The sequence below is a fragment of the Panthera leo genome, chromosome B1 (assembly GCF_018350215.1).
Source record: "Panthera leo isolate Ple1 chromosome B1, P.leo_Ple1_pat1.1, whole genome shotgun sequence".
In the NCBI taxonomy this organism is placed as follows: domain Eukaryota; kingdom Metazoa; phylum Chordata; class Mammalia; order Carnivora; family Felidae; genus Panthera; species Panthera leo.
This window is the reverse complement of record NC_056682.1, coordinates 132851378-132875653: the sequence shown is the minus strand read 5'-3', so window position 1 is coordinate 132875653 and position 24276 is coordinate 132851378. Positions and strand designations below refer to the sequence as shown.

Sequence of the window (24276 nt, the reverse complement as noted above, 5' to 3'; positions counted from 1 at the left end):
CAACAACCTCTCTATCCCCACCCCATCTTGCCCAAAGCTGGTTATTAAACATTTACCACTGGAGACTTCTGAGAACTATTTAAAGGCAGAACAGATAAGCATTAATGACCAATTCGACACTGTGGGAAGAAGAGAAGGAAAAGTCTTGGGTTATCACATTTATAATTTGGGCAGGTGGGTAAATTTATCACCAAGATAAGGGATTATAAGAGAAGGATCTGGTTTTATTTTTGTTTTTTAACTTTTTAATGTTTATTTATTTTTGAGAGAGAGAGAGCAAAGAGAGAGAGTGAGCATGAGTAGGGGAGGGGCAGAGAGAGAGGGAGACACAGAATCCAAAGAAGGCTTCAGGCTCTGAGCTGTCAGCACAGAGCCCAACATGGGGCTTGAACGTACAGACTGGGAGATCATGACCTGAGCTGAAGTCAGAGGCTTAACTGACTGAGCCACCCAGGTGCCCTGGGGAGGAGGAGGATCTGGTTTTAGAAGAAAGATGATGAATTAGTTTCAGACTCATTGCATTTGAGTAGAGACATACTTGGATAAATAGGTGTGGAGGTAAGCATAGAGCTTGGGTCTAAAGTAGAGTTTTGGATGCTATTACTATCAGAAACCATACAGTGAGTAGAGCAGAGGGCAGGAGCCACAACCCTGGTGAGTAAAGACCATTAGGTAACATTAGAGGATGAGAAAAGGTAAAGATACAAAGGATGAGGGAAAGGAGAGTCACATAAGAAAAAGAAAGTGTTAAATGTCATAGAGAGGTCAAAGTAAACAAGGCCAGTGAATTATCCATTGCCTTTGCGAATACAGAAGTTATTGGAGAGTGGAGGGAGAGTAAGTTTGGTGCAATAGTGTTGGTATAGGCCAGTCTGCAGTGACTGGAGCATGTATAGACAGTGATGTGATGAAGACAATAAATGTAGATTACTTATTTAAGATGGTTGGCTGTGAAAGGAAGGTAAGATGGTAGCTAAGGGGGGACATGTGGTCACAGGAAATTTTTATTTGTATTTAAATGTGGTCATTAAAGCATTTTCTATGCTGAGGGGAAAGCATGAGTAACGAATGAGAAGAAAAAGGGAGAAAGGAGATTTGCTAAACAATGAGAACCCCAGTGAACCACAACTTCTGGGCTTCATGCCCTGTGACTTTGGCCTTGGTCTTGTGACTTGTTTCAGCCAATGGAACATTAGCAAACATGATGCCAGCAGAGGTTTAGTAAGTACTTGCATATTGGGATTTGTCTTTCTATGAAAGTCATTTACCATGCTGTAAGACAGTTTGGGCTAGAGACTAGTTTGGACCACTGCATGATAAGTGGCCACATAGAACCCTGGGAAATGACAGACTATCTGGGATGGTTTGGCCCCAGCTGAGCTCCCAGCTTGCTGGAGACATGTGAATGACTCCAGACAAAAATCACCAGAAGAACCACCAGGGTAAGCCCAGTTCAGATTGCAGAATCATGTACAAATAAGGGGATTGTTTTAAGTCATTTAGTTTTGGGTTGGATTATTACACATTAATTGATAACTGAAATGGAGAAAACAGAGAAGCTGCCCAAGTCACTGTGAAGACAATATTGCACAGTGATTAAAGACACAGGCTCTGACACAGGCCTTCTGGGCTCACTACTTAATTTGCATAATCTTGGTTAAATTATTTAGTTTTGGGCGCCTGGGTGGCTCGGTCAGTTGAGCATCCAACTTCAGCTCAGGTCATGATTTCAAGCCCCACATCGGGCTTGCTGCTGTCAGCCTGTCAGTGCAGAGCCCACTTTGGATCCTCTGTCCCCCCTCTCTTTTTGCCCCTCTCCTGCTTGCGCGCACATGTGCATGTGTTCTCTCTCGAAAAAAAAATAACACATTAAAAAAATTTAGCTTTTTTGAGTCTCAGTTCTTCATCTGTACAATGATGAAGTGAGATGACAGGATCTCAGGAAGCCTTTGATAAATATTTGCTGGTCTAATATTAAAGCACAGGTGGAAGGTTTAATTTTGAAGAGAAGAGGGATTCTTTGTTCTTTCAGACAGAAGGGAGGAAGGCTTAACTATAAGGATATATTGAGGCAAGGCCCCAGGAATTCATGAAGTTGGACTTAGCTATACCTTTTTTACATTTATATAACATTTCACTGTGATAAAGTACTTTCTTTATACTCTCTTCATTTGATCCAATGAAGAAAGGAAGTAGACAACATTTAACTATAAATAAACAGAAGCTTAAAGAATCTGATTACTTTGCTAAATGCAAGGCTTAAGAGGTGAGCAAGGACATTTGCAATGACACGGATGGAGCTAGAGTTTATCATGCTAAGCAAAATAAGTCGGAGAAAGAGAAACACCATATGATTTCATTTACGTGGAATTTAAGTAACATGAACATGGGTAAGGGGGCAAAATAGAAGGAAGCAAACCACAAGAGACTCTTAATTATACAGAACAACCTGAGGGTTGATGGGGGGAGGTGGGTAGGGACTGGGCTAAATGGGTGATGGGTACTAAGGGGGGCACATATGAGCACTGGGGTGTTGTATGTAAGTGGTTAATCACTAAATTCTACACCTGACACCAATTTTACCATATATGTTAACTAACTAGAATTTAAATAAAACTTCAAAAGAAAAAAGAGGTGAACAATTAGAATGCACTGCTTTGGACTCTGAATTCAAGATTCTCACATGGCTGCAGAACAGGCTGCAGACAAGAAATCAGAGATTTGGGCATTGCGCCCTGGCTCTGCCAAGTACTAAATACTACTTTTGAGCAAATTACTTAATCTCTCCAAACTTCATGTATAGAATGAAAATAACAATTCCCTGCAATGTCAAAGAGAGCCATTGAGGGGCACCTGGGTGGCTCAGTCGGTTAAGCATCTGACTCTTGATTTTGGCTCAGGTCACAATGCCACGGTTCATGAGTTCAAGCTCCGTGTCGGACAGCACAAAGTCTGCTTGAAATTCTCTCTCTCTCTCTCTCTCTCAATAAACAAACAAACAAACAAACTTAAAAAAATGGGAATCATTGAGGTGGAGAAGCTGTTTGCAAACTCTGAAGTAACAGACACATGTAAGTAATTATTATTTCCATTGCCTTGCCTTGTGCATCTCATCAATATTATTATAGTCATTTATGTCTTCTATTAAGTATGACATAAAGGAAATGAATCTTCAGTGTTCCTTTGCTTTTTCCCTCCATTGTTCCCTGTCTTCTTCTCCTTGGTGATCTCAAACTGCCCAGGAGACCTAGTTCCAAACATGTTTGTTTAGTTCACTCATTAAAAACAAAAACAAACCTGTCCTATATAACACATATTTAAATTCTAGTTTTCTACATGCTTCTAATCCATACTTAGGAGAAAAGGATATTCCTGAACTAATGTCTTCCAGGTAAGAGGTATTTTCACATTGGCTTTAGCCCATAGGAGGCTACCACAGTGCTGAAAATCTTGGCATAGCTGTGGGAAGACGTAATAAGACTTGGAGTGAGTATAAAGTTTGTCACATGACCTATGTCAGCCAACTGTGCAGGTTTTTTGACCATCAACTCAACATCTCCTATGTGATCCCTGATTATTGGCTGTGTCCAGGATGGAACTATTTTTTAAGGGTCTCATGTTTATTTCCATCCTGAAGTAAAAAACAAAATATGAAGACAGAATATAGCTGTGTCATTTAGAATGACCAAAGTGGGAAATCACCCTGAATTTTCAATTTTTTGTTTTGTTTTGTTTTGTTTTAAAGTAGGCTTCACATCCAGCGTGGAGCCCAATGTGGGGCTTGAACTCACTACCTGAGATCAACAGACTGAGCTACCCAGGCACCCTTCAAATTTTCACTTACAAAGCAGATAACAGTGTTATCTTCTAAAGACTGGACCTCGTGGAACAATCTAGTATCCAGAATGTAGAAGGCCTCGAGTTCTTGTGCTGTGTCCTATGTTGTCCTTCAGACCAGTCACTGGGCATTTTTGTCTCACTGAGCTAATTGTATTTGCCACACACTGATCAAAATAATTTCACAGCCTTTAGCTTATTTTAAGAACTGAACAAATGTGCTGATTTGTATAAATAAGACAGAATAGAGAACTTTCCTGGAAAATGAGAGATATTTTGAAAATAACTGTCACACTGAAGACTACAGGGAGGCTTAATTAGCTGATGCTTGCAAAGTACTTTGAAAATGAAATTCATGATGTCCTTGCTAAGTATGATGAATACCATTTAATCTTGGATAAGTAAGAAGTCACATATTTTGAGGCACTCAAATTTGGTGTGCACTGTCTACAAAATGCAGAATGTCCTTTTTGTAGAAAAAACAAATAAAACTCTTGGTGAAAAATGAAGAAATGAGACAAATTTTTGAATACAAAGTTATTAGTCTTGAAGACTTAAATATGGAGTGTTGATGTGAAATTAGATCGTTATTTAGCCCAACTGAATGAGTCTATCCAGAGACATTGGCATGGCTGAAAGAACACTGATATAGAATTGGAATCTAAGTTCCAGACCTGAACTGCATCTGCCAGCCAAGAGACTTTTTTTATTTTTATTTTTTTAATGTTTTTATTTATTTTTGAGATACAGAGAGACAGAGCATGAGCAGGGGAGGGGCAGAGAGAGAGGGAGACACAGAATCCAAAGCAGGCTCCAGGCTCTGAGCTGTCAGCACAGAGCTTGATGTGGAGCTCAAACTCATGGACTGTGAGATCATGACCTGAGCCGAAGTTGGATGCTTAAATGACTGAGCCACCCAGGCGCCCCACCAAGAGACTTTTTGTCAAGTCACTGGTTTCTTCATCTACAAAGTAGGAAAAATTATAGTACCTTTCCTATTTACCTTCTAGGGTTGTTTTGAGACACAATGTGACCATATAGTCATTTGATGATTTCACCTGTAAAAAATGAAATGAAGGGTATCATTTCTTTACAACATTCATGAGGGAAAAATGGCTTAATAACTCCAATAATTAATGCTTCACTGAGACTTTAACTCATCCCTTTAGAGTTCTTAAGTGTTTTCTTTCTTTCCTTTGTACCACTGTTTCTTTTCATGGGTCTGATGAGGTTAGAGATGAGAGGTGATAAGGAACTTTGAGGCGAGCCTTTTTCCTCTGTTAGGAGCAGAATGTCTCATTACCAAACTTTCAGGAGAACCTCATTTGGAATTTTAAAAGATGATAGCTAGACTGCATTTTATAGGAATGGCCTTTCTGGGGAAATGTAGGATTTGACATTTCATATGCCTGAAGTTCTTCTACTGGCCAGCCCATGCAGCATGGAAACAAACAGCCAGATGAAATATTTAGCACGGCAGAAACAGGTCTCCCCATTAAGAACCAAACATCCATGAATGTCAACAGCTTACATGGGTAGCTGTTTTAAGACCATTTCTACCATTTCTTATTTAATACACATAAACATTACAGTACAGTGAAGATGACTGTAAATTCTTTGCTGTTCCTCCTGTAAAGAGGTGGAATCTAATTCTCTTCCTCTTAAATCTGGACTGACTTTAGTTACTTGACCATATGATTGAGGCAGAAGTGATGTTTGAGGACTCTGGAGTTTGGCTCATAAGAAGCTTTGGCATTTTGACCTAGATCTCTGGGATATTTGTTTTGGGAGGCCTGATCTTCTTTATAGGAAACTCAATCCACCGAAGACACTGTTCAGTGGTGCCTGCAGATTACAGCTTTCCATCTGTCTTTGCAAAGGCATAGCATATGTGAGCACAGCCACCTTGGACCCTCCAGAGTAGCTCATTTGCTATTTCAGTACCTCTGAGTGACCTGCCCAAACTCCACACCCACACAAGCTTGAGACATTATGAAATGGTTATTGTTTTAAGTCACTAAGTGTGCAAGCAGCAATACACAATCGGAATATTAAATATTTTGAGTGAAATAGCACTCAGGTATAGTCATTAGTAGTAGCATCACTTATCTTCACCCAAATATAGTTTTATTGAAAAAGTAGGCTTTGGGGCACCTGGGTGGCTCAGTTGATTAAGCATCCAACTTCAACTCAGGCCATGATCTCGAGGTTCATGAGTTTGAGCCCCGCCATCGTGCTCTGTGCTAATAACTCAGAGCCTGGAGCCTACTTCAGATTCTGCGTCCCCCCTCTCTCTGCCCATCCATCCCCTGCTCTCTCTCAAAAATAAACATTAAAAAAAAAGAAAAAGTAGATCTTTATCATTGACTATTATATATAATAAGTAACATACTAGCTTTTATTTTTTGAGATTTTACTATATGCCAGGTACTACACTAAACATTTCATCTATGAATCATCCATGTATTCCTACCTATTGCCTCACCTCTACCTCAAGGAAGGCTTATTCAGTGAGAGCTTCCTGAACTCTGGACCACTGTGACCAGTCATGGATGAGGAGTCATGGAAGATGGAATTATTTTTCAGGGACATTCTCAAAGATTTCTCTCTCTCTCCAGCTCAGGAGAAATGAGTACATTCTCCCTCTTCTATAATGTGTAATTGAAAGATTACTTTAATTATTATCTAGAGGATCCCACAGGCTTATCTTAGGCAAGGCTGTGCAACAGCCATGTTTCCACACCTCTTCATCATTCCTCTCAGATCTCCTCATCTGATTGTACCACTCATCACTCACTAATCTCACTGGGTCTCATTTCATAACTCCGTATAGGATGGAGCCATGGAGGCCGTGCTCTTTTCTTTTCCTCAGGCATTTGCCAGCCCTTCTGAAAGTTTCCACTGTTGCCTATGTTAAAAATGATTCCAACAGGCTAAGAGAGCATGAAGATCTGAGCAAACATGGTGTCTTTTTTTTTTTTTTAAGATTTTATTTTTAGGTAATCTCTACACTCACATGTGGGGCTCAAACTCACAACCCCAAGATCAAGAGTCACACACTCCACTGACTTGATGCCACTGTAAACATGGTATCTTGAAATCAGTTACAGGTTTTTACTGACCTATAAACAAGGTCAAGTCTTTTTTATTTTTTGAGAGACAGAGAGAGTGTGCAGGGAAGGGGCAGAGGGAGAGAGAATCTTAAGCAGGCTCCTTGCCCAGCGTGGAGACCAACATGGGGCTTGAGCTGAAATCAAGAGCTGGGTGCTTAACTGACTGCACCCAGGCACCCCAAGGTCAAGTCTTCTGACTTTAGTAAATCTCAGGCTATGATTCCTCTGGTTCCTATCATATCATATAGATGATATATATAACTGAAGCTGAATCAAGTATAGTAAAAATGCTTTGCTTTTGGAGCTGATTGAGAATGGTGTAGCGGGAGAAATTATTTTGGCCATATTTATTTTTCTTTGCTCAGATAATATTATGATAAATGTCTTTTTATTTCTTCTTTCTCTGTGCATGCAGGGTTTTCTCATACTTATTTTTTTCCTGCCCTCATCTTTTTGTATATCATTTGGGGTAATAGATACTTGAGTGTGGCCAGAGGTGGATACACTACGAAGCTAAGAAGCTTAAGCTTTAGAGCTCCCCACTTGAATGGGTTCCTTACAAAGTCCTACACTTAATTTTGATTTTTCTATTTGGAAAAAGAAGTCCCCACACATACAGCAAACTTTTGGTTCACAAATTCTGAATCTATTCCTGAGTATGACTTACCTGAAGGCTTGGGGCATTTGTCATATTGCAGACTTAATAATATCCGAATGGTTTGCTTCATGTTGTTAATGGCATGACAATTCACCTTTTGAAGCCTAGCCCATGATGTGATCAGACATATTATTCCTATTCTTTTTCTGCCTTTAGTTCTTTTCTCTACCCGTCCCCCCTCCCCCCAGTTTATTTTATTCCCTACGTCCCTGGAATTATTTTCCCCTGAATGCCAGGTTCTTAACTTTCTGCTCTGACTATTCTTATTTGAATTTCCCTCATTAGTTAAACTCTACCAGCATAATATAAAACCTCTTTGGATTCAATGGAAAATGTCTCCCTTTTGTTAATAGAGTAAGTTGGTTGTTAAGCTCTGCTAGTTGGGAGAGGAATTTCAAGTGCTTTCAGCTTTGTGAATGTACCAAGAACTATTCACTGGGGTAGTTCTCTTCCAGGATTAAGAAAAACAGTAAATCATACCTAAGAGCAGTTCCAAGTAGCCTCATTCTCATGGTGTTGGGATCTGCTGGGGAACAATGGTGGGCTTTGATGAGTAGTTCTTGTGTGAACCACTAATGAAAGCCCTCACTCCAAGTAGAAGTCCCTCCAGGATTCAGCACATGGTTGAAGCTTCTCATGTGCTTTGGTGAGGGCCAACACATTAAACAGGGAGAACAATTGCTTGCCCCAGTGGTGCAATGTTATTCATTACCTGCCTTCTCTGAAAGAAGCAGATACAATAACCCTCATGAATTTTATGGTTGAGATTTGAGGAATTCTTTGAAAATAGGGTGAAAAACCAAAGCATATTTAGGCCTTCAGAGAGGAAGCTCCAAAAGATTCATTTAAGCAAGGAGAGGACACAGCTGGTCTACAGCTGTTTTCTACCTCTCCCACACTGGGAAAAGATTCTTTCCCCCCAGAATCTAGAAACCTTCCATTTGTTCCTCCAGATGCACACCATATCCACTCTCCACTCTTCTCCACCCTGAGCTATCCCAGGGCCTGTGAATTGCATCATCAGGTTCTCTTTCCTGATGGTTTCTGTTGGGTACAGCCAGTGGAGTGCACTGCAGGAGAAATTTGGGCGGAGGAGAGCAAAATCAAGGTATACATTTTCTCAGTGCCCTCTCTGTGACTATGTCACTCTCCTGAAGGTCATAGCTCCTCTCACCTCTCAGTGATCCTCTCCATGCAGCATTTTCTGTCTGGGTTCGGAAAATGCTCCCTCCCATGGTATGAACAAATTTAGTTCTTATCAGTCTGTTCTTAGAACCCCTTGCAGGTTCTCTATACCCTGCCCACACCTTGATAAATAATCCCATTATACATTTTCTCAAGTCCCCAAATTCAATTTTTTTGGCTTGGATCTGTCATTTCCTTCCTGAAACCTTGACCACACAACACTTGATTCAAAATTTAGGATTCATGGGTTTGGATATTTTCAGATCCTTTGCCAACAAAGCTGCCTCCTGCTCCCCAGTGCTGCCCTGTTTCAAGTCTGTCCAACAGTTGCTGTGGGGATCCACTTGGAACTTTTGTTGGTATGAAGATTATTCGATGCTAAGGGCATTTGAGATTAAACAGATGCAGAAAGAAACCTTCTTGAAGCTTCCTTTATCTGACCAAAAGCAGAAACTTCTGAGAAATGAGACATTGCCATGAATTCCCTCTTGAGGGCAGATTGTACTCCCAGGAGAGAGACCAAGAGTAAACCTACCACAAATTCCTCTCCAGGAGAGTTTTGTGGCCACTTATACTTGTATAAACAAACATTTTCACAAAGTTTCTTATCTCCAGTTTGTTTAAAAACCCTTGTCTTTGCTAAAAAAATCTTTTGTCCTTCTCACAGATGCTGTTTCTTCCCCTACTCCTTCCTTTCCCCTTTGAAGTTAGCTATCTATATAAACCTTAAACTTGACCTGCTTAAGGAGCCAGCTACTTTTGTTGGCTTCTGTGTGCATATGAATGAACTTTTTTCTCCTGTTAATCTGTCTTTTGTCAGTTTAATTTGCAGACCCCAAATACTGAATATAAGAGGGTGAGGAAAAGCTTTTTCCTCCTCTACATTGCCTTAGCTGGGGCACATTTTTCTTTTTCTTTATGTTTATTATTGTTAATTTTTGAAGTAAGCTTCATGTCCAGTAGGCTTCAATCCAGTCAGCTTCATGCCCAGTGTGGACACTTAACCAACTGAATCACCCAGGAATCGCCATGTTTTTCTTTTTAAATGTAGCATAGCAGTCCTCATCTTTGGAGAGAACCCAAAGCTACAAGGTATTCAAATGTGATCAGCACTCGATAAAGATGATTTTGCTGATAAAATCACAAATTTTGAAGGGTGAATCAAAGAGTTTTAGAAACAAATATGGACAACTAGGTCTGGGAGTACCTATGGTTTTTTTCACTTTATAGTCCTCTCCCATTTTTCTTGTCATGCAATCTCTAGAATGTTGACACCAGGATTAATCTGAAACCTTAGAAAGTAAGTTAGTCCCTCTGCTCTTTTCCCCTCCATTATGCAGTCTTTTCTATGCCAAAGGAAATCCAACTCATTAGTTCAGTCTGACTAAACATTTTAAACACTGTTCTAAAACCATTGTTTTTGGGTGGTTAGTTCTGGAACATGTAGAAATTTGCCTAATCAAGAGTAGTCTAATTAGCCAAATTGAAACAAAGTTGCATTTTGGATGAATAATACTGTACAAGGGAATCTGTTGTTAATTCTTTTTGGACAATGACTATTTTTGGTTTCATGACACTAAAAATGTACATACCACATTCAATAACTAGGCTACAGATCTTTAGAGCTATTAGCCTATTATCATTATGCTGGAAAGTGTGAGGTCAGTCAGCCACCTCCAGCCATGACTATAACCTCAAACTTTACTGTGGCCACCATCCAAACACAGAGGATTTGAGAAAAATAAAACAAAGAACCAAACGTATAGTAAACATAGGCTAGATTTTTGTCCATTACCTTGTGGGAAAGAAAAGAAGTCAATCATATCCAGAACTCAGACTATAGTAACCTTGTATGTTTCTACCCAGAGTATTTTTCAAATTATAAGAAAACATTTGCTTTTGAAATCAATCACTTTAAATTGTTTTCAGATTACAAGGGGACATCAATCAGTTGATTTTATCAGTGAGCTAATGCTGTACTCCTTCCCTGCCCCCATACCTATCTAAGAAGCTACTAAAATGCAAGATCACTGGGAGTACCAAGATTTAAACCAAAAGCTTTCTCAGTTTAAAACAAAAGCCTGTAGTATGTTCCTTTACCTATATGTTAGGAAATTACTGAAAAGTTTTCCTGGAAAGAGCTTAACCTGCACTCCACTGTGAGGTCCTTGAAGGCTACTATTATGTGGTAAAATTGGGGATCAAGAAAGAAAAAGAGAGGGAAAGAAGACACTTGGGGTTCAGCATTTGTGTTTTGATTCTTCTGAATTCCAACAGAATGATGCATTGATTTAGAGTTAGCTCAAAGTTGTTTGGTCCTCAATGAAAGGTTGAGAAAACCCTCTGAACTAATGGCTTGAGAGTTAAAAACGATCCAGTGGGCTAAGAGAGCATGAAGATCTGAATAAACATGTGTCTTAAAACCAGTTAGAGGTTTTCACTGACCTACAAATACATATATATATATGTGTGTATATATATATATATATACACATATATATATGTGTATATATATGTATATACATATATATATATGTATATACATATATATATATATATATATATATATAGAGAGAGAGAGAGAGAGAGAGAGAGAGAGAATATAGATGATTAGGTAACTGAGGTTGAATCAAGTATAGTAAAAATGTTTTGCTTCCGGAGGTATTTGAGAATCTTTAAATGGTGGATTTTATACTTCTTTATGTACTTATATTAACTTTATGGGTGTAGCACTTTATCTGAACCTAGGGTGAACTTTATCCTGTTAAAAAAACCCACTACTCCATACATATCTGATTAAAAACCTATTAGATAACTGGATGCTCCTTCTAAATTGCCCATGTTTTTGGATAAGCTGAAAACCTGGATTTTATACATATTCTGTGGCTATAGTGATTGTGTAGACTGATAGATATTCGAATGTGGTTAAATTTTATTGTTTCAGCAATTATAGACTTATGCCAGGTACTTGTAAAATAGTATTTTCACAAATGACTATCTTGAGAACTGTCTCTGTTTATCTCATTCAGGTTTCAGGAATTTGGGTGACACTTCTGTAAACAGCGCTGCAGTTTCTCATTATCCTCAAGTGAACAGGTGGCTGACAGGGTGGCATAGGAGGTCAAAGATGTCAGGAACAGATTATAGGAGGATATTAAATAATTCACTACTTTTTTTTGTTGTTCATTTAACATATTCCAAATTCAATAAAAAAAAGTCATCTTGCTGATGATGAGGGACCATAAGGTAGGCAGAGGGCAAAGCACAAGCTAGCACCAATTCCAACCCCCTCCCCCCGCAGGGTGGCATGTATGCTACATTCTTCAGGCACTCCTGGCTGCCCAGAGACAAAGGAAAGGGAAAGAATACCAATGGTTAACTGATAGAGGTCACAATCATGCAGGACAGGAGTCTCTATCAGTTTACAAATATCTTAGTGAATTATAAGAAAAAGGCAATCTTATCAATAGCTTAACTTCAGAAACCTATAGACTCAGTTTCCTGGAGCCCTTAATATCACCCTCCCCTCTATAGTGACTCAGGGAGCAAAAACAAGAAGGAAATGGCAGGTAAAATGAAATTTCCTCATAACCTGCAGCTCATTGACAAATACTTGAGGCAAATACAGAGTATAACATTTCTCCAGGAACCCCCTACCGTCTTAATGATAATGCTTTGCTAGAGGGAAAACAACCTCAGCTCAACAATAGCAAGGCCTCAGGTATCTTAGGAGTTCTCTTTAGCATATTAAAGTCCCTCTGGAGGCCTCCCTTTTGCCTTTACCTCTCACAACTCCACAGTATATAACCAGTCACTCCTCACAACCCCAGTGCAGCTCTTTCTGCCCATGGGTCCTGTCCCTGTGCTTTAATAAAATCACCTTTTTGTACCAAAGATGTCTCAAGAATTCTTTCTTGGCCATTGGCTCTGAACTCTCATCACTCCAAAACCCCATCACTGAATCAAAAATATGTGTCTGGAGAGAGGCTCAAAATTTGCTTTGGTCAACTAATGGATGCTTGAGAAAATCCCCAGAAACTCCAGCATCAGATATGAAAATATTTTTCCTTCTTATGAGAATGGGAGTAGTAATAGATTATGGCCACTGTTCCTACTCAAGCAAGTGAAGGTCACTGCAACCTTTCTGCATAGTTGCCTAAGAGAAAGCAGAACACAGTCATACCCGCTGCTTGAAGCCCCTTTATTTGGCTTCCTTTTGTATCAAAAGGATTGGCTTTCACCATGGGAGAGGTTGTAATTGGATTTTACCATGAAAGGAGGTTGTAATTAGATTTCTCAGCAGGTCTACAAGCTCCCTCCCTGGAAAAACAAGGAAAAGGGCCTGGTTATCCTTTCCTCTAGCTGGGAAGGTAGCCCAGCTAAGCTTGAAGGGATTAATGAAAGGCACAGGCAAAGTAGGCCATGTGTGTATCATCCAACCCCATATGATGGAGCGAAGACCTCTCTGGCCTCTAGGACCAGTGTCTGGTCCTTTACATTGAGGGTGGAAAGCAGTGCATGCGATAGGTAAATATTGCTTGGACACTGCATTTGGTGTGGAACATTTCTAAAAGGAACCCTCTGACACTCGGTCTATCTTTTGATGTCCTGCAATTTCTATCTCCCAGAGAAAGGAAGGGCACCTAAAGTCTGGCACTCCCGAGAATATCATCCTCCATCTAGATTTAAGAGTGAACTTACACAAACTTACCAGAATATATTTTGGGTACTCTGATTCGTTTTGAGTTCTTATCTGTAATTGGTTGCATTTCAGTTTCTAGGGTATTTTCTAGAAGTTTAAATTAGAGTAAGATTGGGTCAGAGTAGATTTTTGTATTTGATTTCTTTTTAGTTTCTAAAGTTTTTTAGAACACTAAATAAATTTATTACTTTAAAGCACTAATTTAAATTTAAACTTAAAAAGATAAGTCTTCTTTTCGAAGTTCTGCTGTCATCTTGCTGCTTAAATCTACCTACTGTAACCATTTTTCTCCACCTGGCACTTCTTGTGTCACTACCTCTTCTTTTTATATCCCTTCTCTTTTCTTTTCTCTTAAGCATTAACAAGCTCTCTGACCAATGAACTAGTGTAAACAGCTATCCATTCCTCTAAAAGGAGGAACAGGCTTGGAGTCTATTCTTTTCTAGCTCTTCTATTGGTTATGTAAATGACTCCTTGGAAATGTTAGTGCTGGGAGTTATTGTTTGAAGTCTTTTTAACTGAACTTCCCTCTTGTTGCCTGGAGTTACCCAGGCAGCTGAACTGCCCCCTTTCTCCCTAGATGTTGGCTTCTTCTTAGGCAGTCCCAGCCAAACTTACAAGTCTTCCTCCTTCCCTTCTAGGCCAAGGAAACTAAACAAACGTTGCTTCAACACTTTTGGTTTTCAAGGCAGATTATGATTACTTGATCTGTTCATCTTACCTCATCTAAAGTCCAACAAACTGAGAAAGACACACCATATATCCTAGAAAAAGGAGAGGTTTGCATTGACCATTTTCCCTATTTTTCTTCTTACTATTGGCATATCATTTCTTAGAGTATGCACATCCATGCTTCTAAATAAGGCTAGGTATATCTTCTGTTGAATTCATTTATATCAGAGGAAGCCTGTAGGCTGCTATTTTTAGTAATTATTTTAACTGTGGAAAAATTTCCTTTCAGGGAAATGTAGTAAACAAAATGATTATCATGGTTATTTCATAATCAATCACAAACAGATCATTTTCCTTCACCCTGTCTTTACATAATAGTCAAAGCTTTTGTTATTAGAGAGCAAACCCTTTAGTCACATTTTGGCTAACATATACATATTGTTACCTGATCCAGAGTTAACACTGATGCTTCAGGGCTTTTAAAGTATTAATGAGTCTCTTAGGAGAGCTCTGTAGCTTGACATTAAAGTCATCTGAAGGATTAAAAAAGATGTTCTTCTATTTTGAGTTCTCTGCTGAGTCACCATCTGACATCAAGGTGACCCAGCCCTATGAATGATAAAGATTTTCTGGAGCCTTGACCTTCAACTCACCGTCATCCTTCCTAACCAATCATGTGGGGTCGAGTGAGGGATAAACACGGTTTATGTCAGTTGGGGCACGGAGTCCAACCTGGTTTTGACAGGAGTTCAACATGAATCAAGCAGATAATAAAAATGCTTAGTGATCAGGGAAGAGGGTATTGTGGAGAGTTGCTTAGGATTTGCATCTCCCATCGCTCTGCTCTTTGCTCTCAGAGGAGCTGGCCTTCTCTGTATTCCTCAAACAGACCATGATCTCACTTGCTGCAGGGTCTTTGTACAAGGTGTCACACTGTTAGAATTCTCTTGCCAGCACCCACTTGCCCCAATCACCACACACACACACACACACACACACACACACACACACACACACACAGAGACACCACACAGTAACATCTATTTAGCCTTCAGATCAAAACAGCCATCAGTGACCTTCGGCAGAGGTCAGGCTCCTTAAACATACTTTCTTAGAACAAAGGTGCTTTACCCTCTTAACACTTATTTCAGCAGATGATTATATACAATACAAATTCAAATATACTGTGACTTTTTCATCCCCCAAATTATGCTATAAAAAAGAGGGATTTGCTTTATATTTTAGTGCTTCCGAGATCTCTCACATTAAAGACCACTGTCTCAATGACTTCATTTTGAACAACAAAGTACCGTTTCAGGAAAACAGCCTGAAATGACCTCAAGCAATGCTTATTTTTGTCATGCTTAAGATGGTCATCTTGACAATAAAAAAGGAGGTAAAGATATTTAAAGCAGATTTAGTAATTATTCGTGAGGTATGACTTCATTATTGCAAGTGTTAAAATCGCAGTTTTAGAGAACCACACTTTACAAACTCAAGTGTTTTCAAATAAGCCTTGGAATAGGGCTGGAAAAAACAAAGAAGTAATAAACAGAATGAGAATTTATGCTTAGGGATCCAATTTGCAGCATCCACAGATTTTTAAGAAGTGTGTTATAAACAACTTGCGGAGGACTGATGATGCGTTAGTCTGTACTAGATAATTACAGAGTGGATTCAGTGAGTAGATCTTAGGTATCCTCTAAGTACATATTACAATTTACTACCCGTTTGTGCATTTAGGTTGGCCAAGGACTTTGGCTGAGAATCTTTTCATTAGAAAAATAAAGATGGCTTTGTATTCAAGGTCACCTTATGTTTGGGCATAAGCACTTTTTTATTAATGTGATGATTTACTTAATGACAGTCTCCCTAACTACACAGTAAGTGCCACTAGAGCACAGCCCTCTCTATATTCACTCCTGCAGCATCTCTGGCATTTCTCATGGTATAGAACATTGAAATGCATGAGTCGTTCAAGACATAAGATTATTTATTGACATAATTGCATGGTCTGGAAAACACTGGAGAGACTAAAACACTAAGATGCTTTAATGCAAAGCATCTTAATAAAAGATGTTTTAATAACCTTTTACTCTGTTAATCAAGATGAGAATTTTCTTTACAAATGTAAAAACCCTTATTTATTTATTTATTTTTCTTTAGAAATTCAATGGTTCACATTTATACAATGATAATTCTGATGCCTATATTCATTACAGTTTACTCATTGGGAAATTCCAAGTTCAAAACAGCTAGCTCTGGGGCATGTGGGTGGCTCAGTCAGTTGAGTGTCTGACTCTGATTTCAGCTAAGGGTCTTGGGATCAAGCCCTGCATTGGGCTCCATGCTGAGCGGGAAGCAGAACCTGCACTCTCTCTCCCCTCGCTCTGCCCCTCTACTCTGCCCAAGCTCTCTCTTAAAAAAAAAAAAAAAAAAAGCTATTTCCATCCAAGTTGGACATAGCGATGACAAGTATTAAAAGACTATTAAAAGTATTAAAAAGCATTAAAAGAACTACTACTTATCGAGCACTTACACACATCATTTCAGTTAATCTGACAATGAATTAGCTGTTACCCCCATTTAACAAATAAGGGATATAGGGGCCTGGCAAGCCTAACAGCTAACCTTGACCACTGGTCACATACTGTAATGAGAGCCTTACACACACTATCTCATTCAATCTCCACAACAATTTCATGACTATTCTTATCTCTGTTTGCAGATGAGAAGACAGAGGCAAAGAGTGTGTAAGGTAAAACACTAGAGAGTGCCCGGATGCAAGTCCTGGTAGACGCCCCAGAATCCCCCTGGATAACCACTGTACTGTGGTGCATTGCGAAGATGGGAGGAGCCGGCAGGAACTCGGAAAATGGATTTATTCTGGGCTGTGCAGTATGTGCTTTGAAGTGAGGTTATTTCTATCTCTCTTCCTTTGCCTTCCCAGTAGTTCTCCCCCCACACTCCAGAGTAAACTGGTCACTGTTTTAGTAGCTTTCTTGTTCATTTTCTTAACACCTATTCATCGAATCTCTAAAGAAAACATTTAGCTACTCCAATTGGTGTACATAGTTGATTGCATAATAGGAAGGAAACAAGCCAAGACTGGAGACTTCATTTCTAAAGAAGGATTTTAGAGCAGACTAAGAGTTATTTCACAGAGTGGGTCATGAAACTCTGTCTCTCTATACCCTTTCATCGCTATGACGACAGGCTGCTCCTGCTACATGTAGCCAGAAAAAGCAGCTGACATTTCAATGCTAGGAGCACAGGGGGAGAGGTTTACAAAAACAAAAAACAAAACCCAAACCCTTTCGTTTGAATTTCAGTTAGAAAGGAAAAAATACCCCTGGAGCAAGTCAAAACCCCTATTCTTGCCTTTAGAAAAGATAAGAAAGGAGAAATGTTGGGGGCCTTCTCCCCTGTCTAACTAGGCCAATAAAACAGAATCAACTGCAAAGCAGCATTTCATCTCACTCTCTTAATCGCAATCTGAAACAGAAAACTCCCTTTGGTTTCATTTGACTTGGTCCTTAAGAAGAAACTAATTGATGAAACAGTAAAGACTCACAGTAATAAATACTTCATGTTGAGCACCCCCCCCCCCCAGGGGCGTACAGTAGATTCAGATTTATTTTTCCATTCCTTTGGATAAAAAAAAAGACAATTCAAAGAATATTTTCCTTCTCAACCCCCAATTTTGTTATCTGAAAAATCATTTCAAGTGTATAACTGAATACTTTCTCACGCTGTGCCACTCTGCCAGGTGCTACACTTGGTATTTTAAAAACATCTCATTTAACTCCTACAACAACTGCATTTGTGGGTATTATTATCACTGCTTGCTTAATAGATGGGTAAACTAAGAAACCTTGAGGGAAAACCGAGAGTAAATTCCTTTTTACAGAGTTCCAGTTGGGACACCTAGGTAGGGTGGTATTTTCATTATTAGCTATGATTAACTGATTGCTTCATATGCACCAGGCATAGGTGTCTTCTTGACTTAATTATCATAACAAATCTCTGAAATGGCAAATAATTTTATGATCCTTATTTCCACAGATGAGGGGACTGAGGCTCAAAGACTCATTTGTCCAAAGTCACAGAGCCTGGTAAAGCCCAGGTATAAGCCACGTCTGTGTGTTTCCAGAATTCATGGTCTTACTTTATTACACCATCTCCTACAATTATTAGAGACCGCACATTCTGTCCCCCAGAGTTCTGTGTACCTTTTGATGCCCAACACAAAAACCAGGCCCAGGTGGTATTACCAGTGCAAGCTCAGCCTTTGGCAGAAGATGTCCTGTGGGCCTTGTGTGAACCAGACCCCAGCTTAGCTGGGCATCTCTTGGGCAGCCAGGTCTACTGGGGAAGTTCTCCTGGACTTATGGGGCCCCTTTCCCCTTCACTGAAGGCTGTTCCAGAAGGACATGTAAAGGAAAAGGGCACCTGAAGTCTTTTAACAGCAGTTGTTTATGTTTTTCTTGGTGGAAAAAGCATAAACAAACAAATGTTTGTATACTGTTATTAAATGGAATAAAAATAATAGTCAAGAGAAAATGAAATGAATAGTGTTCTGGAGTTGTCTAGAGACATCACTATTCATTTCATTCTTGTCATCACTATTTATTTTTATGTAGTTGATAAGTGAAGTTGCACATGAGAAAGTACTGGGGATTGAACCCCAAAAGACCTGGAGAAGAAACCTCAGGAATTGCTAAATAGGTGTACAGAAATTCCATAAAAGGAAAAAGGCAAGATTCATGAATAACACGTACGCATTCTTTTTAAAAATTTGGGAAGTAGCATTAGTTGATTGGATGATAAGTAGATGAAACAGACTGATTGCTCTTCTTTGCTAGATCTGGTTGAATGAATAGAAATATAAACTTAAATCTTTCCTAAGAGGGGTGTCCTTTTTTTAAACAGTCATGGTTAACAATAGTCACTACCACCAAAGTTTAGATGAGTAAGCTCCGAACTCAAAAAAAGTTGGTATCCAAGAGAGAGGGGAGAATTTATTAAAAAGATTTTTGCTGAGTTGGATAGAGTGAACATTTCTATTCAGTGCAGTCAGGCAGTGGGCCAGAGGAAAGCTCAGACACAATGCCAAGGTGACATATTTAACCTCTTTGCAGATTAAAGGCAGTGCAAAAGAGACAGTCTTTCCTCAGTACCGCTTGGTTATAGTATCAACAGTACCCATCTACAGTTGAAAGGATGGTTTTCTCCTGCAGGGGGACCTCTAATACCTAGGAGGAATGAGTGAGCATGATGTACATTATTGTTTTATTCTAGTAGAGCCAGAATGATAATACCGTATGATATAGGATTTGCCATAATCTCCTCAGCTCTCTGGTTTCCCTACCTCCTTCCCTCCCCAAGTAGGACATCATCAGGAATTAGATAAATTTTATGTGTGTGCACCTTAAAAAACAATGGAGGGAGACAAGAGACAGCTAGTCATAAAAGTATAAAAGGGAATTAGGAAAGGAATAATAGTCATAATAACTAAAAAACAATAAAAGAAGATTATAGTAGTGCAGCAATTTTCCTGCCTTTTGGAAAAGCAAAATGTTCCATGTCTATATTGCTGGTAGGTACACACTGGGACAGTGGTGCTGATGAAATAATTTCAGATAATTTAAACATGGAAAACATACATGTTACTTTGATTTGAAAGTTCTTTTTTAAACTACTTCCCTTATGATTTACTTAATATACTCAGTAAAATATTTCTATAAAACACATTTCCAGATTCAGACTTCACCAAGATCTGAATGCTAATCTGGCCAAAAACAGTTCTACATTTGTGTTCTTGGTCTTCATTAAAACCATCATTTATTACTACTTACTATATAATCTTGAAGAAGAAAAGGAAACATGAATACAAGAGTTAAAATTTCTTACTAAGTAGCTTTTCTGTAAATCACACAAAAGTTTGTTTTTTGTTTTTTTTTGTAAATAAATGGCTTTGTCTTAGGAAAAAAATACTAGACATCTTCATTGGATCATGCAGTGTAGTATAACAAATGCAATTAGATGATATAGTAAACTTATTAAAATTTACCTTCAGGTAGGTGGCTGGACCCAGAGCCTCGATACAAAATTGCAGTTGAATCCTCTCTTTGCACACAGCCAAGAAATAAAAGTTTGACAAATACCCAATACACTTTAAAAAATCTCTTCCCTCATTAGCTCTGCTTCTCTGCCCAGACACACATTCGAGTCTGTTGGAGTTGAAATTCTGCTGCTCTGTCAACTAGTCAGGGTCTGAGGTGACAGACAAATGTGGAGGTTGGCACTGGGGGTATTTCAGGCTGTCATCGTTTTTGTTGCAGATTCCTGCAGTTCTCCGGCAGGCTGGCCTCTCCGAGGGCGTGAGGAGCTTTCCAGGCAGTGCAAGCCAACAGGGAAAGAGCTCATTCTGCCAGAGAGACTATGGGGTTAACAGTCCTCCCCTCAAGCTCTTGTTCTCAGAAGCTAATAACTTGGCCAGAAGAGAAGCACGTGGCTCTTCATGCTTTTTTTTTTTCCCCTTTTTCAAACAACTCTAAAAGCAAGCAGGATCCCTTTTTTGGGGATTTTTTATTTTAAGACTTTGAAAAGAAACTCTACTGTTGTTTCTTAAAGGAAATTGAGGGGGGGGGGGCGGTTAAGGAAGGGGAGAAGAATAATTGCAGATGCATTTTTAAATTTTTTAATTGGAAACTGTCTCACGAATATACTCTCGATTTTAATCACAGCAGGGTACTTCAGATACTTCAAACTTTCTTTAAATGACCTTCAGGGATTTATGTATATATGAAGCATCACTCATTCATATTATAGATCACTTGTATGCTGATTCAGAAACCTTTGCGGTTCACAGACTATTATTCTCCCCACACAACTCCCTACTAACCGTCCTCCCCCCCCGCCTCCCCGTATAATGACTGATCTGTTAAGAAATTTTCTCATGAAATAGACTGGCGTTACGCATTTATTTTTGACTTGGCATTCTGGTTGTTTGTTTGTGTCTAATCTGTTCTACTGCTACTCTCACATTTATTGTACATTTATTATGTGTCAGACACTGTGCTAACAGTTTGTTATGTACATTATTTCAGTTGAGTCTCACACGTTTATATGAGGTGAGTATGCTCCCATTTGAGCGTGGTGTAGTATTAAGTGGTAAAGTCTGCATGTTTTGAGGCCACACAGCTTGAGTTTACATCCTGGCTTCACCACTTCCCAACTATATGACCTGAGACAAATTATGTAACCTCTCAAAGCTTCAGTATCCTTATCTATAAGATGGGGGATACAAATATGGGGATGAGAATAATATCTATCTCAGGCAGTTGTTCTGAGTTTTAGGTAAATACAAATGCACAGAACACCTCCTGTCACCCAGCAGATGCTCAAATGTTATTGGAGGAAACCTAGGCTTAGTAGATGAGTGATTTTTCCAGAGTCTCCAGCTCATAAAGGTAAAGAGCGGGATTCCAACCCAGCTACCTTGGCCAATTGCTATGCTTGTGTTACTCAAACTACAGGCTTTAATACCTCCTTCTGAGTGAGCTGTGAGTTCCTTGAGGGTAGAGATGTATTCCTTCTTCCTGGCACAGTGCTTTGCAGACTGTAAATGCTCCATTAACTTCAAATGTATGGTTATAATTTAATTTAGATTTTCTACATTTATGCCAAAGTCAGGCCAAAAGCAAAACAATGACAACAAAACTAAACAAACACCCCACCTACAGTTGTAGGCAAATATGTCCTCAGACAACTGTCTCTAGCCACTTTAGGAACATTTGCCCTATTTATTTGTCAGAACACCACAAAAGAAAGGTAACAATAATTATCTCTGTTTTGCAGTAGGGGAAATTTGGAAGCAGAGGAAACTGGGCAATTTGCCTAGGAACCGAAAACAAGTCACTGCGCAGCTGGGAAGTGTCTCACGACTCTACCATCAGGATTACTTGTTCCTAACGGCCTTTGCAGGCACAGGATGAAATGACGTGATGTCCTTTTGCCTCAGACAATGGGATGTTTTTCCTTAGCCAAGGTCTAGGGTGTAAGCAGTCTCCTCAGAGGCAGGATCAAAGGAGTGGTCTGTGTTCAATTTTGTTTCTCTGCCTCTGTGCACATCTGGGTCTGAGAGGTGGAGGAGACAGAGGCACCATTTTTCCAACAGTTCCCAAGGGCCACGGGGATGAGGTTCTATTGCAGGGTATGTAGGATAAGCATTTCTGAAGATTTTCCCTGGTTTGGCTATGGAAATTTTCTCTGGAACCCAAATATTGACTTCTTATTCTAACCACATTCCCTATTTATTTGAGATAGCTTTATGAGATTGATTTCAGGTAATTACATCAATTCACTGAGAATGTAGGGAAAGTTTGACCTAGAGGACAATGGAAAAAAATTTGCTCAACAAAAATACTTTTTTCTAATACTAAAATTGATATTTTACATTTCTATGTAATTATCAAAGTGAAATTTCTTAAGGAATCTATATGAACATAAAAGTAATTCGGTTAATGCAAACTAGATCTCTTAAATGAAAATATGCGATTTATCTCTTAAGTGTAAATATATAGCTACAGAGTTCATTTGTAGGTGGCAAATCCTGAGAATTTTGACTGTGTTTCTTATAACTAGATAACAGAGTATTATTTTTTTAATAAAAAAAACTTTGAATTTACAATGTCTTTTAAGTATGGCTTTATTTCAGGAATGTTCATGGGCAGATATCCAAACTCTTATTGTTTCTAAGGCTGTCATTTCTAAAATAGTTTACAGTGCATGAAGCTGAAGACAATAAACCTATAATATCCACCTAACAGATGGAGCTGTAGATCGGATTTAGAAACTCACCCAGCATCTTGGGGTACTTGGGTGACTCAGTCCATTAAGCATCCGAGTCTTGATTTCGGCTCACATCATGGTCTCAGAGTTTGTGAGTTCGGGCTCTGTGCTGACATAGAGCTCTGTGCTGACAGTGTGGAGCCTGCTTGGGATTCTCTGTCTCCCTCTCTCTCTGCCCCACCCCCCTCAAACAAAACAAAACAAAACAAAACAAAACAAAACAAAACAAAACAAACAAAAGCCAGAGAAACTTACCCAGTGCCTAAATGTGACTGGAGAACTTTGACAAATAAAGAGCATATCAATTACTACATATGAACTGATCCATATAACATCAGCATTGATCAAAAGGGTCTCACAAAAGCCAACATCAAAGCTTTTTTTTTTTTTTAACTAAGTGCTAAGTGCTAAGATTCCTTTTGAGAATCTGACAAAAGCTGTGGGCAAGCTCCTAAAATACATTTATGAATTACCCACCCTCCCAGGGGTTCCATGAACTTAAGAACCTCTGATTTAGGTAAACAGAGAACACATTAATCAATCCTTAAGCACTGAATAAGCTTTTTTGGTTTCTGGGTGATGTGAGAGAAATACAGTTCCTGACTATTAGCAGTCTAAGACGCAGGACATGCATTCATTGTCAGAAAGGAGCATGATTCCTGTGGAGTAGTGGAGAGCTCCAGGTAGGAAGTGAGTATGGATGAAGGTAGGAAGTGCAGTGAAAGCAGAGTTTCAATAATTATTTCGTCCAGGACCTGGCCTGTAGGACCTTCCTCCTTCCATGTATTAGTTTGCTAAGGCTATCGTAACAAAATGGCACAGACTGGGTGGCTTACTTACCTAACAAAAATTTATTTTCTCACAGTTCTGGAGGCTGCAAGTCCAGGATCAAGGTACTCACTGGGGTGGTTTCTTCTGAGGCTTCTCTCTTTGGCTTATCGATGGCTATCTTCTCATTGGTGTCCTCACATGGATTTTTCTTTATGCTCACACAATCCTGGTGACTCTTCCTTTTTTTAAAAGGACATCAAGGGGGTGCCTGGGTGGCTCAGTTGGTTAAGTGTCCGACTTCAGCTCAGGTCATGATCTCATGGTCTGTGGGTTCGAGGCCTGCGTAGGGCTCTTTGCCGGCACTTCAGAGCCTGGAGCCTGCTTCAGATTCTGTGTCTCCCTCTCTCTCTGCCCCTCTTCTGCTTGCTCTCTGTCTCTCTCTCTCTGTCTGTCTCAAATAATAAACATTAAACAAATTAAAA

The 24276-nt window shown here is 39.3% G+C and overlaps 1 protein-coding gene across 2 annotated transcripts in view; it reads right to left on the bottom strand.

Moving 5' to 3' along the window:
- The window catches only part of SPARCL1 (SPARC like 1), a 49684-nt gene extending 29082 nt beyond the window's left edge, over nt 1-20602 (bottom strand). The window contains exons 1-2 of one of the 2 annotated variants that reach the window (XM_042935940.1): nt 20241-20602; nt 4841-4895 (exon numbers count right to left, since the gene is read on the bottom strand). In XM_042935940.1, coding sequence (XP_042791874.1) covers nt 4841-4874 — 34 coding nt within the window. In that variant the 5' untranslated portion in view covers nt 4875-4895; nt 20241-20602. The remainder of the gene's footprint in view (nt 1-4840; nt 4896-20240) is intronic. The other variant, XM_042935941.1, reaches the window with a different exon arrangement.
- Nucleotides 20603-24276: the final 3674 nt, after the last annotated feature.